The sequence below is a fragment of the Poecilia reticulata genome, chromosome 14 (assembly GCF_904066995.2).
Source record: "Poecilia reticulata chromosome 14, P_reticulata-male-v2, whole genome shotgun sequence".
Taxonomy (NCBI): domain Eukaryota; kingdom Metazoa; phylum Chordata; class Actinopteri; order Cyprinodontiformes; family Poeciliidae; genus Poecilia; species Poecilia reticulata.
The window spans coordinates 5,914,775-5,928,868 of record NC_088843.1 but is presented as its reverse complement, the minus strand read 5'-3'; the positions used below and the strand labels follow the sequence as shown (position 1 = coordinate 5,928,868).

At 38.0% G+C, this 14,094-nt stretch overlaps 1 protein-coding gene across 1 annotated transcript; it reads left to right on the top strand.

Annotated features, from left to right (window-relative positions):
• The first annotated feature begins 5,809 nt into the window (after positions 1-5,809).
• On the top strand, positions 5,810-9,673 carry hmgb1a (high mobility group box 1a). Its single transcript, XM_008427355.3, has 5 exons — positions 5,810-5,955; positions 8,167-8,327; positions 8,451-8,596; positions 8,696-8,870; positions 8,960-9,673. Exons 2-5 carry the CDS (start codon positions 8,181-8,183, stop codon positions 9,092-9,094), a joined length of 603 nt encoding a protein of 200 aa, XP_008425577.1. The 5' UTR covers positions 5,810-5,955; positions 8,167-8,180; the 3' UTR covers positions 9,095-9,673.
• Positions 9,674-14,094: the final 4,421 nt, after the last annotated feature.

Below are 14,094 nucleotides of genomic sequence, written 5' to 3'. Positions count from 1 at the left end.
AGAATGCATAAACATGAGCCGGCTATAGCTTTCTGCCGTGGCATCTCCTGATGCAAAGTGAGGCACAGACAGGCAGCATCGCAGGAAGACATGTGGCCTGAGTCTGGGTTGTGATTGGCATTTGGAATCAGTTCATCCTTCTCATTTTTAATTCAAGGATGTGAATAAAGTCTTTGTCAGCCATTTTTCTTTGTTTCTAAATATGCTATTAGAAAGAATAATATCCATTTGAATTAGTTTGTTGCAATGCATGAAGACATAAGGGATAAGCACCAATTACAAAAATAACATATGATTATATTTAGAAAATCATGACCAACTCCCTTCCTTGTTTAAAGGGACAGAGAAACCTTTTACATTGTATGAACCAAAAAGGTTAAGCAACAAGAAAATATTGCAGCGGATCCTAATAGTTTGTTTGTGAAAAGTTTAACTAATGTTTTCATATTTTAAAAAATCCATATTTGATTTCAGATCTAAAGAGCAAATTCTGATATTAGTGTCCTAATAAAACTTCAGTAGTGCCTGCCACTTGGTGTACCATCCAGCACCAAATGTTTTGCTTTGTTGCAGAGTTAGGGTTAGGGTTAGGACTTTAAACCTAATTCAGAGTCAGGAACCAAACTATTTTATAAATAAAAAATAAAAAAGCTAATTTTTTATTCTGAAAATTCACCTTTTAATTCTGTCTACTGTAGCAGCAATTTGAATGAAGAGTTTTGCAATATTTTGCTGCAATATTAGTCCTTAAATTCTAGAAAAGTTCTTCGCAAACTGTGCAATTGTTCTCATGTGAATTGTCTGAAATTTCAGAACTAAGTCCGTCATCATGCTCAGGTTTTGGACCCAATCAGTAGCTTAGCTGTGAAAACTGAAGCTGTTTTGGTCCCTCCTTCTTCAGGCAAAAATTAATTACTTCAGGTTTGTTTTTATATAAACTAAAAAAAACCTGTCATACCTACACAATGATTTGTCCAAACACTTGGGTTCAAAGTTACCTGGTGACATTGAAATATGTATCATCCTCATAATTATGGTAACACAGTGCCAATAAAAATAATTAATCCCTTTGGATATTTTTCCAATTTATTGCTTTTACAAATCAAACATGATCAACACACTTTGGCTCTGAGCATCCCCGGGAGTTCAGTTAAATCCACCATAAAGGAATTCTGAGTTATATGGCACATTTGTAAATCTGCCTAGATCAGGCCGTCCTCACAGAGAGCGTATGCAAGAAGGGCACTAGTGAGAAAAGCCACCAGGACATCTATGAGTATGTTGAAGGAGTTACAAGCCCCATCAGCTGAGAAGGAAGAAACTGCATACCGCAGTTGTTGCCTGAGTTTTTACCAGTCAAAGCTTCATAGGAGAGTGGCAGCGAAGAAGCCACAGTTGAAAAAAACTCATATTAAGGCTCGACTAGAGTTTGGCATCAAACAAGATGCTAAGTTTGGTGGTCACCAAACATGGCACATGACCACGAACACACCACACTCACTGTGACAGAAGCAAACCCTGGAAGGCTTTTTAACGTAGAAGATAAAATGAATTCAGCAAAAATATAGGGAAACCCCGAAGGACAATTTGTTTTCAACTGCAAGAGCTTCAGAAAACATTTATTTTCCAGCAAGACAACAATCTGGAGCATCCAGCTAAAGCTACACTGAAAAATGCAACATTTTGTTGATCTTGATTGTAACATGACAAGAGTTGTTTTTTCTTTTGTTTAGTTTTTTAGCAAAGCTCAAACTGCATAATTTGTGTATTAGAAAGTGTTGCTTTTGATGTTTGCTTATCACAACAGCAAATACAGAAACATGACCTTTTCAGTATCTCTTGATTACGCAATTAATTCAGTAAGTGTAACAGCAGTATATCAATTTCTGATTTGAAGTTGTTTTGAAAAAATTGCAACGGTCACACTTAGAATAATAAAAACATGAATCCCTATCAACGATACATAATATATTACAGAATTGAGGCAAAAATATTAAACCGTACAACAGTTCTATTGTTATTAAATCATTCCTACACATGAATCACAACATATTCAAATACATTTAAACTTACAATCTGTTTTACTAACTCATGCCTTATTGGGTTTTAATAGCTTATTAAAGTTGATTTTATGTAATCACATATGCTGTGAGGTGTCATCTAACTGATAGGTCAGTGGTTACATCTCCTAATCATCCATGAGTCACGGTGCAAAAAACTATAACCCTACTTATTTTGGATACATTCACTCAAGTGAAAAGAAAGACAAATAAAGCTAATGCTACATTTTATATACAAATTTTAATGAAGCCCTAGGCGAAAATTCAACCTGTAAGACTCTTCCGGCATCACTTATCACCACGCCTTCACCCCAGCCAATCAGGACCACCACCTCTCTGCCTCGATCCAATCACCTGGCAAGAGCAAGAGCTCCTTCAAAAGGCGAAGCAACCCCCACTTCAGCTGTGCTTCAACCAACCTCCTCCCCGTTTCCACCACCAGCCTCCCAGACGGCTCCAGGTCCCCTCAAGACTCCTCTCTCCAAGCTCCGCTCCACCACCAGTTACTGGGCCCGGGGGAAGATCTACCTGAGCTTCGTTCGAGCCAATCATTCAAGCTCGCTACGATTCTCAGCACGCCCGTCTTCCGCCCGTGTCCGAGCGCCAAATTCTCTGTCCAGTAAAATTGTCTAACTGCTGTTTCTCTCTCTGTTTGAGTCTCTACAGATTGAAATGCACAAACATATAATCCAAAGTGCTCAGGGGATCATTGAAGTAGGGATGTGAGAAGTATATAATCCAAACCCCAAATTATTCAAACCCAGATGTAGAAAACTGAGAAGTTTGCTTTCTGATAGGAAGTGATGGGGGGAAAAAATAAAAAAGGAAAAATGACTGTTAATCATTACCTGTCAGTCTTGGTTATCAAGCAGAGATCAACGATTTTTACTAAATTAGCACTTAAATTCATGCAAGAATCAGCATATTCTTGCACTGTACTGTTATCTTTCAGTCAGCTACTGTACAAGTGCTTCGCAAAAGTTTTGAACTTTAGCACCTTTTGTTGCGCTACATCAAAACTTAATTGTATTTATTTAAAATTGTATGTGACAAACCAAACTCAATTAGTTCATAATTGAACAGAAAGTGATATGTGGTATTCAATACTTTTCAAATAAAACTTTGCACTGTACAGTGCAAGAATATGCATGGCATATTCTGTGCAGTGTGATTTGTTGTAACTAGACAGAGAGTCACTGTCTTCTTATATTTGAGGTTTGTCAAAAGGGGCCTCGGATTCAACATTTCTGGCTCAGGTCAGCAGCATTGTAACTCCTAGGATGTTGACAAGACCTCTGACACCTTGAAAATAAAAAAGAGCATCGTTCTTAGGTATAATCCCTCCCTACGTTTCAGCAGCGCAAAAATACAATCAGTTTCACATAAATATAACAACAAAGTGAATACTTTTTGGATAAAAAGGTACTCTCTAAATTTCCACAAACCGAAGTCACACAGTCATTTCTCAAAATATAATATAGCAATTTGGAAATGGTATTAATTCAGGAAAAAAAAAACATTCTAATTAGTTTTGTACACATTTTTCAATATTCAGTGGAAAAATCTGTCTTTGTATAACAATCAAACTTTTTAAAATTCACTGTTTCCACTGGTATTTTTAACCTAATTCTCTTAGGTTGGAAGTTCTTCTTGCTGCCAGCCTAATTTTTCACTCCATCAAGAGAGTCTCAATCAGATTCCAGTTAGTTCTCTACTATGCATTCAAAAACAAAAACAAAACATGACTTCTAGATGTTGGTAAACAGAAAATATCACTTTAAAACTAAATCTACTAGGGGTATGAATAATTTTGACTTTCAGTTAAACCTATTTAGGTAATGATAGAAACAAAAAAAACAGCATCCACAATAAACATGCTGCTGCATATAAATGATTCCTGTCAGGTGAGACTTAATCAGATTCAGTTTTACTGTTTTACTTCTTATTTACTCTTCAGTATCTAGACCTGTCTTTATCAGGAATAAGTATTCTGTTATCTTTCAGTCAGCTACTGTACAAGTGCTTTGCAAAAGTTTTGAACTTTAGCACCTTTTGTTGCGCTACATCAAAACTTAATTGTATTTATTTAAAATTGTATGTGACAAACCAAACTCAATTAGTTCATAATTGAACAGAAAGTGATATGTGGTATTCAATACTTTTCAAATAAAACTTTGAAAAGCATGGTATGTAAATCATGCAAATGTTTTCAGCCCTTTTAGCTATCAAGCAATAGCAGACACAGAAAACTTGTGATGGAATTTTTCTGGACTGATGAGACCACAAATGAACTTTTCAGCCAACATGCAAAGTGCAATATGTGGCTGAAACGTAACACTGCACAGCACCCATAGCACACCAGAGTGAAACATGGTGGGTGTAGAATCATGCTGCGGAGTTGCCTGAGTCAAAATATGACAGGATGAATGGAGTTAAATGCAAGACAATCATGAAAGTAAAAAAAAATAACAACAAAAAAAACAAATGGCCAAATGTTTCCCTTCCACCAGGACAACAATATACATCCAGTCATACAGTTTAGATGAAAGTATGTGTTTTACAGACCAGTCAAAGTCCAAATCTAAACCCAAATAAGGACCTGTGGCAAGACTTGGAAACTGATTTTCACAGCTTTGTTCCACTCAATGTGACTACAGTTTGCTAAAAAGAATTAGAAAGCACATAAACGTGCCCATACTCCAAATGCCTTGCAGCTGTAACTGCAGCAAAAGGAGGTTCTACAAAGTATCGGCTATTGGGGTTGAATACAAATGCATGCCACAGATTTTCAGATTTTTGAAAATAGTTTTATTCCCCTTTTGAAATTGTGCCACCCATTTTATTAATCTGACATAAACTAAATTATGTCATTAAATGTATTGAGATTTGTAGTTGTAGCATGATAAAATGTGAAAAAAGTTCAAGGGGTATGAATACTTTTTCAAAGCATGCTAAAAATGTCAAACAAAATCTATTTTGCCATGAGAAAAATAATTTTGAGAATGTTTATCCTCTGAATATATTAATCACTATTTGATAGGTGCCATTATATATTTGAATTAATTTGAATACATGGTTATATATAAAATATTGCAAAAGGCAAAATATGTGTATCTTGATAGTAAAATATGTTCTATTTGCTTGAGAGAGGGCAAGAAACTGCTGTAAAGTTCAGTGGCTGTGCTACATGTCCCTATATGACGGTCTATAAATCAGGAACATTGGGGTATTCAGACACATATACCTAAAGATTATTAAGTTTTCATTTTAGAGCAAAAATCATGTCATTGCTCCTTATCTAGTGGATGCCTGTCACATAGAGGAAGACTAACTACTTAATGGTAACCTTTAGATTAGAAACCGCAATGCTCCTTATACGCATTTTTTAATAGCATAATTTGCAAATAAGCTCAGGTGCATTGAAAGGAATGCACCGTGGAGTCGTTAGCTTGAGAGCAGTAAAGCCCCTCTAACACGGCCGCGCAACATTTAGCAGTCGCCCCGTTCATCGTCTATAAGCGCTCCGCGTTCTCTCATTCATTTAACTCGCCTACTGTACACTGTGCTCAACGTAGTGAATTCAATACTATGGCAAACACACTACACTACTACCAGCTTCAGCAGCATGCTCGGATCTCTAATGTTTTTGTATCCACCCGCCTCGCAAAACTTCGGTGACGTTTCACAAAAGAGGGCCAATGGGACCTCGTCTTCTATTAGGACAATGAAAAGCCTCTGACCAATCCGAGGAGCCGCAAAGCGGGCGCTGGCCAATGGCGTGGAAGCGCCGTCGAGAGTAATGTTGAGCGAGCTGAAGACTGAAGACACTGCGTATCGCCTGTGTTCCCTCATAGACAGCCATTGCAGAGCATTGAGATCCAGCGATAGTCAGTTGGTAAGTATTGTACACACGAATATTTTAAGTGTTTCAAATGATGAAGATGGAGATAACAATCCTAAATATCTTACTTATGTGTTTGCCTTGATCAAACATGAAACGATCTTGTGTTTTTTAAATATATATATTTTGCAGAAAAGCTTTAAAAATAACAGCAAAATAGCCGGCTTTAATCGGGTAACATCACATTACTCTGGTTGAGAGTGTAGGGCAGACGCTCTGTTTAAAAAAAGAAGAAATAAAAATTAACCTTGGTTAAATTCGACGAAAATTGCGTATTTTGGTTAATACGAATAATTTTGTATATTACAGTCGTCCTGTTTTAAAGAAATGAAGTCGAAACAAGTTGTAGTTACCGTGTAAAAATTCAAGAATGTCTAGCGGACAACACGATAGGCGACAATGGTAGAAGACTCACCGTTAGCTAGCCATTGCAGTGCATTGCGAAGCTGAACGCCTGTCATGTGAAAACTGAGAAGAGTACAGATCCGAAATAAAGCCATAAAAAATCATAAAAGCACAAGAAAAATGAAGACCATCTCAAAATATGTTCGGATGATTATTTGTTTGTAAAACTTCACCCGAGAAGATAGTGAAAAAATTACCTCACGATCTGCGCTTTACTGTAATGGCTGACTGTATTCGCATAGGAAACAAGGCAGCGAGGCAAATGGGAAGCCAGGGACAGAGGCGCAGTTCGCTTCAACTTTTTCTGGCCGGCTTTTCTCGAGAAATAAACCGACAACTATTAAATTTAACCGCGGCAAAATAAAGTTCAGTCTTTCGTGAATCGAATGACGCCACCGGGGTATTTTTCCGACGTTTGCAAAGGGTTGAAATCGGGGCTTGAAACGAAGTAGTCGCCGCGGTCGCTCTGCCCTCTATTGCATGCAGTGCAATGGCTGTGCGCTGACACAAAGAGAAGGAGCCATATTCTCCATGTTAGTGGATGAAGACGAGCGGCCATTAGGAGCTCATAGAAACCCAGTCAGTAGCACAGCCCGCTCATAGACACAGCACAGACCCAATGTATTACTATACAAGGCGGCTAGTGCAATAGGAATCAATCGGGGGAAATATTTTGTCAGGATCGCCGGCTTTTCGGACGTGTTTGTCGCGTTGCAAAGCGAACTGGGAGGCGGGAGGAGACATTTGAGGGGGACTTTCTTTCATGAAGAAGGCATTCTCACAAAATGGAAGAAGAAATATTGCCGTCGTTGTTGACCTCCTTTTCCTCAACGAGAGCCTTATATGCGCCATTACTACTCTGCTCGACGCAGCTTAGTTGGGACTTACAGCAGCTTTTAATGGGCGGAAAACGACACATTTTAACAGAATTTTAAGCTTATTTAAATGAAAAGGAAAAATTCGGACTTTTAAAGGAGAAGTGTTTTATCACATTACAATGCATTTTTTTTAAGAATAATACGTTGAATAAGCACATTTTATTTAAAAATATCACTTTTTTGTCGAACTTCTTTTATCAAATAAAAACATAAACTAATGTCAACGAGGGGTTCTTTTTAGTCTTTTTTTTTTTTTTTTTAATTCACACAGAGTTAGAGGGTTAATGCTTCTCAGCTGAACTTGGGAAAACTTTTTACTGACCAGAAAGTCAGTTCCTTTAAAAACATGTACGGGTTATTCTGAGTGATTTGACGTTTCTAAGGCATTTTGTATCCGCTATAACAAGAGCGCGGGCCAGTGAGTTTTATGTTTGGGGCCACCGTGCAGATTGCGTCAATAAATAAAGTCATTTTCATCGCATCAGCTCCGTCATTGCTGGGCGGTTTATTTTAGTGGACTGCGTTAAGTGGTCCTAACTCGGTTTGACAGCAGAGGGGGCGGTGGGGGGGCTTCCGTTGATGCTCTCTTTTTATAGTAGGGCGTTTCAGAGACTGGTGGAAGTGTAAACAAAATCACATTTCGATTTATTAATTAAAATGATCCAATCTAATATTTTAAAAAACACAATTTCAAAACGAATTTGGAGCGGATTCTAGCATGCCTTTTCCTTCTTCTTTTTTTTAATCGACAGATCAAATAGTTTTTATTTTAATCCATTAATGAATCAAAAATAAGAATATTTAATAGCTGATATATGCATTGATTAACATTTTTTTGTTTTCTAATGAGGAAAAAAAACAGGTGCGTCTTTGGCATTTGAAGATACACAGATAATTTGAACCTCAGTCATTTGTTTACTAGATACTGCCATCAAGATGGGGAAAGATCCAACTAAACCGAGGGGGAAGATGTCCTCCTATGCCTACTTCGTCCAGACATGCAGAGAGGAGCATAAGAAGAAACACCCTGATGCATCGGTGAACTTTGCGGAGTTCTCCAAGAAGTGCTCTGAGCGATGGAAGGTAGTACAAGTTCATATTTCCTGTGCTTCTGTTTGCATTTAAATAAAACAACTTCAGGAAAACATGAGAAATTAGTTTGTTGCAGATGGGGGGTCAGTCATGACGTAACTTCTCTGCTTTCAGACGATGTCCGCCAAGGAAAAGGGCAAATTTGAAGACCTGGCGAAGCAAGACAAGGCTCGCTATGAGAGGGAAATGTTGAGCTACGTGCCAGCTAGAGGTGGCAAGAAGAAGAAGTTCAAGGACCCCAACGCTCCCAAGAGACCCCCGTATGTACCGCTTGTTAAAGTTTAACTCTTTAAGCAATTTTTTGTTTAAATAACAGGCTCAATCTCATGTTTTTTTTTTCCTCCCATTGTCTTCCACAGATCTGCTTTCTTCATCTTTTGCTCAGAGTTCCGCCCTAAGGTGAAAGGCGAGAACCCCGGTCTCTCCATTGGAGATGTTGCCAAGAGGCTGGGTGAGATGTGGAACAGCACTTCTCCAGAGGACAAGCAGCCCTACGAGAAGAAGGCAGATAAACTGAAGGAGAAGTATAAGAAGGTAAACAAACAAAAGTCTCCTGTTTCAATGTGCTCTTCTAACTAAAGTCCAAGCCTGGTTTCATCGTATTTTACTTTATTCCTTCACAGGACATCGCCGCTTACCGAAAAGTGGGCAGCAGCGCACCGGCGAAGGCCCCCGCCAAGGCCGAGAAGGATGATGACGACGATGACGAGGACGACGACGAGGAGGAAGAGGACGACGATGACGAGGATGATGATTAGAATGGCGGGCAATATATAGTGGTCATTTTCTTGTTTATAAAGCATTTAACCCCCTTGTCCACACTTCACTTGCTAAAAGAAAATACGATAGTAACAAAGGGGTAAAAAAAACAACAAAATAAATAAAACAAACAAAAAAAAATAATGCCAACATAAAGGCTGTGTATATCAGTTGTTTTTATGCTGTACAGTTTTTTTTCCCTTTTTTGTATAGTTAACACTACACAAGTATGGTGTCTGTATCCTTCTGCCAGTCTTATTTTCTTCCCAGTGGTAGTTTTTTCTAGACCAATATCCTGCCTGGTACAGTCTAAAGGGGTGGGCTTACAGTATTTCCCTTAGCTAGCAGTGCGCAGCACGTAAAAACGTCGGAGTTAGATCTGAGTGTTTCCTTCAGTTTGATTTTCCTTTACGTGTGTTCTTATTTCAAACAACATGTTATCAGAATTGACGTATCACAGTTTTACTGATCTTTATGTACCACTGTAATCCTAAAAAAGAAAAATAATAAAAAAAAGCCTTGTTTATTGTTGAACTTTAAATTGCTTCTGATGTCAATAAACTTTTTTTTTAATAAAATCGATTTGTAGTGTGTTGAAAAAATCTTGCCCAGTATGACCTTCAGCACAAAGTTAAAATGAACTTGGGAGTGGCATGATATATTAAAATATATATATATATACTGCTCAAAAAAATAAAGGGAACACTTAACACAATATAACTCCAAGTAAATCAAACTTCTGTGAAATCAAACTGTCCACTTAGGAAGCAACACTGATTGACAACGGGGACCCTCGTCGGGTCAATCAGTGTTGCTTCCTAAGTGGACAGTTTGATTTCACAGAAGTTTGATTTACTTGGAGTTATATTGTGTTGTTTAAGTGTTCCCTTTATTTTTTTGAGCAGTATATATAAAGATAACTATTATTTCACCTCAGAAGTCCACTCTGAGCTCTTTACACTTTAGTTTTGACTAGTGTATGAGACCCTAAGTTTAGATTTCTTAGGGGTTATTTTATTGCTGATGGTTTGGTTTTTAAATGGTATAGAAGTGATTTCTATTGTTTCATTTGCAGGTATTTTCATCATTTATAGAGATAAATGGCAGTTAAAATTCACAGATTTCAATTCAAGTGTACTGTTTACTGAGCTTCTCTATATTTTAGGGTATAGAGAAGCTATATAAGTGCACTTATATGTGTGCATATAAGTGCCCCCACACTTATATGCACACACACACACACACATATATATATATATATATATATATATATATAATACATAAATAGACATAAAAAGAACAGATTATGCTGACTTATTCTGTTAAACCACCTCCTGTCAGATGGTATTTCTTTATAGTCATATAAACATGTTTCTTAACTGTACATTGAGTAGAATACAGATCGATTACTTTAACTCACTGATCAGAAAAATTCCCTCATGGTACAAACTGATGAAATATTTGGAAGATTAAGAACCCCAGTCCAACCTAAGCAACCCCAAGCCTGAAGATGTTATTTATATGAGTCATAAAGCCACATTCCCTTTCATTAGGCTGTGGAACATATCCTTAAATCATTGGCTATAAAAGAAGGTACGAAACATCTTGCACTGAAATGTGATCGGTGAGAAACCAAAGTTTACCCCAAAAAAGTTGAGTATGAAACAACAAAAGGCACTAAAGTGTAAAATGGCAAAGGGGCAATTAACACCCTCCACCCAAAATTCCCTCATCCGACTTGGCAACTTGTATTGCAGAATTTTAACGCATTTTATCTGACACTCAAAATTTGTAGCCTAACTATTATTTTCAGTTCTGATGTCATACAACAAAATTTAGGGTGCCTACAATCTCATATTCTGTGTAACAAAGAGAAAAGGCCGAGCACCGAGCCCTGATGTACCCCATGACTAACTCTGCAGAGGGATTTATCACCCCTGTTTGCCCCCCATGCTCTCATCACAGTGAGTTTGCTCTGTACTCCAGTGGATGTGCTGCTGTGCTGACGTGTTTCCAGCAGCTGCAATTACGCTATTAAGAATCAAAATCCCCAGGGAATGCTTCTGATGCCTTGTTGAGTCTGTGCTATAAAGAATGAAATGAATTCATTGTGCAGCGTTAAGTTTCAACGCGGATACCAAACATTCTTTCCTGGTTTGTAAATATGAAGCTATAAGACCACTCTGTGCTGTAAATATTCGAGATCCAGCATGAATTCTTTATTCCCTGTGTATCTTAACTTTTAATATGAACTGCTAAATGAAGAAAAATTGGTGTGACATCTTAAAGCCTGGGGAAGATTAAAGAGAGCTGGAAATGCATCTAACGACCTAGGCCTTGATAAACTGCTCCTATAAAGCATGACTCATCGCCACAACTGTCTGTATCCTGTGTTTTAGCTCACTGTGGTTGTATGCAAACATGCAGCTTCACCACTCTTCCCTGCCATGCTGGGTGGTTGGTTGAAGGGTAATGAAAGTTGCAGCGTACTTGCATGCCAGGAAGCATCGCCAGCTTGCTGTTTTATTTAGTTGCAGCCACTTCATCTCTCATCTGCTCTCCAGGTCCCGTCCAGGATAAAAAAAATAAATAAAAAAAAAGCCATTTATATAAGAAGGATTACGTGCTTTGAAATCCCAGTGACATAAGTATATGACACGTCTGTGCAAGCCACTACAAACCAAACCCTGTAAGCCACGTAAACAAAAGAAAATATTTATATCCCTACATTTTATAAGTGTTTAACCTCTGCTGTAAAACACAAAGATGGTCTTGTGCTTTTCTCTCTCTCTTTCTCTAAGATCGTCCTTGGCCCTTCAACAGGGACCTGATAGGGAAGTAGGGAAAGGAACAAGCACACACATGGCAGCGGCTGACCTCAGACCTGCTTTGATAAAGCCTTGTGTGACCCTGAAGGTGACTCTTCTTTTTCCTGCCCTGCCCTGATAACTTCTCTCATTTCTTAAAATGTAGAAACTAACCGACAAACACAGTCATGGAGAAAACCCCCTAATTTCTGCCCAGTGGATTAGATTTGTTGGCTTCACAGTGTCTGTCATTGTTCCTCACAGCCAACTTGAGGCAAACACAGTTCCCAAACACTTGGCAGCTGCAAGCTACCGTCACTGCTGGTTATCACCCCACCACCCCCCCCTTCTTTGTTAGCAATGTGTCTAAAGTTAGAGACTGAGTGAAGTCGATGTTGTTTACACTCCAAACAGTCCAAACATTGCACTTCCTATATTGTAGTAACTGATAACAACGTGTTACTGGAAAGAGAGGCGGGTTTAAATGGAACTACTACTGTGCCTTGTGCCTTTATGCAGCTGCTGGTCAGTTTCTGTGCGGACCTATTCAGGAGCAAAAGCGGGCAAACTGTGAACCAGGCAGGTTTAGCTACTGCTACCTCTTAATCTCAGCTAGTAGAGTCCACTGAATCCGACTCAGCGCAATAAATTGTCTCATGGTGACACCTAGTGGTCATATTCTGCAGTACAGCGCAACCTCTTTGCCAACTGAATAGCACTGAATAGCACATAATAATGTGCTAATAATTTGCCTAGAAAGATGGAAGAGTGTTTAAAAAACGTTGTAAATTTAATATTACTTGCAGATGATACACATATTTCCAGTTCTGGTCTGGAATTGCAGCAGTTTATGGAGGAGGTCGCAAAAAACAACAACAACAAAAGATAACACCGGTTTGATATCACAAGATTTTCCTTAAATTTAAAGAAAACCTTTTTAGTTTCTTTAGAAGTCATAGGAGAAATAGTGAAATGAAGATTACTATTAATAATATAAACATACAAGAAGTAAATGAAATTAAATTCTTCTGTGATCTTTGACCATAAAGTCTGATGTCTCAGTTTATTGCGGCATTCATCCTGATTTTATCCTGACTCGTCTGCCAGTTTCTTCTGCTGTAAAATATCCCCATACTATGATGCTGCCACCACCATGCTTCACTGTAGGGATTGCATTGCTCTGTCAGGGTTCCTCCAAACGTGACACCTGGCATTCACACCAAAGAGTTCAATCTTTGCCTCATCAGAGCAAAAAATCTCAACTGTCTACTGACAATTTCTTTGCACCATCAACTGTGGAACCTTTCCCAGGCATCTTGGTGCTTTTTCAAATTAAGTCCAATAAACTAAATTTACCCTAACTGGACTCAGTTCAAGCTGTTGAAACATCTGAAGGACGATCAATGGAAACAACCGAATTTTGAGCTTTATGATAAAGGCTTTGAATAATTACCCAAATTAGATTTCTTGGCTTTTCATTTTAAATAAATGTACAAAACACTCATTCCACCTTGCCCCCACATTATCATAATGGGGTATTTGTGTGTAGAATTTTGAGGAAAGGATTTAATTTAATGCAATTTGGAATAAGGTTGTAATATAAAAAATGTGAAAAACAGGAAATTTTCCAGATGCATTGTATGTGAATGCACTTAAAATAAACCTTAACCTAACTTTGTTTTAAATCTATTTTAAGTACAAAATGTTCTTTTCTGCTCATAACCTGAAATGAAAATGGTGTTTGTTTCACTTTTGCAACTTATTTAAAATAAAAGCCTTTGCTCTTATTCTCACTTTTATCAAGTTAACTTTTTGCTTAACATGCCACTTACGTTTGCAGAGCAAACATGGTCCAATCAAAAAGGAGCAGACGTTAATGGTCAAATTACTATAAATGCAGCTTTAAAACGAGGTTGAAATGCGTCACTTCCACTGAGTGGTGCTGTTGCAAAAGGAAACCCATATCTCATGCACAAATAGTGTATCTTCACTGTTTATCCTGGAAACAGCAGAAGACTGCACACAGGTTCTTCAGCTGTGTGCAGCTGAAGAACCTCTTTTTACCTCTTTTTACACCTCAAGAGGTGAAATATTTGCTGTGAAATCATGCATGTTTGTTGTTTGTGTTACCTCTCTTAAAATACTAAAGTAAGGATGTCGTCTACATCTTTACTAATTGAAAAAACTCTTGC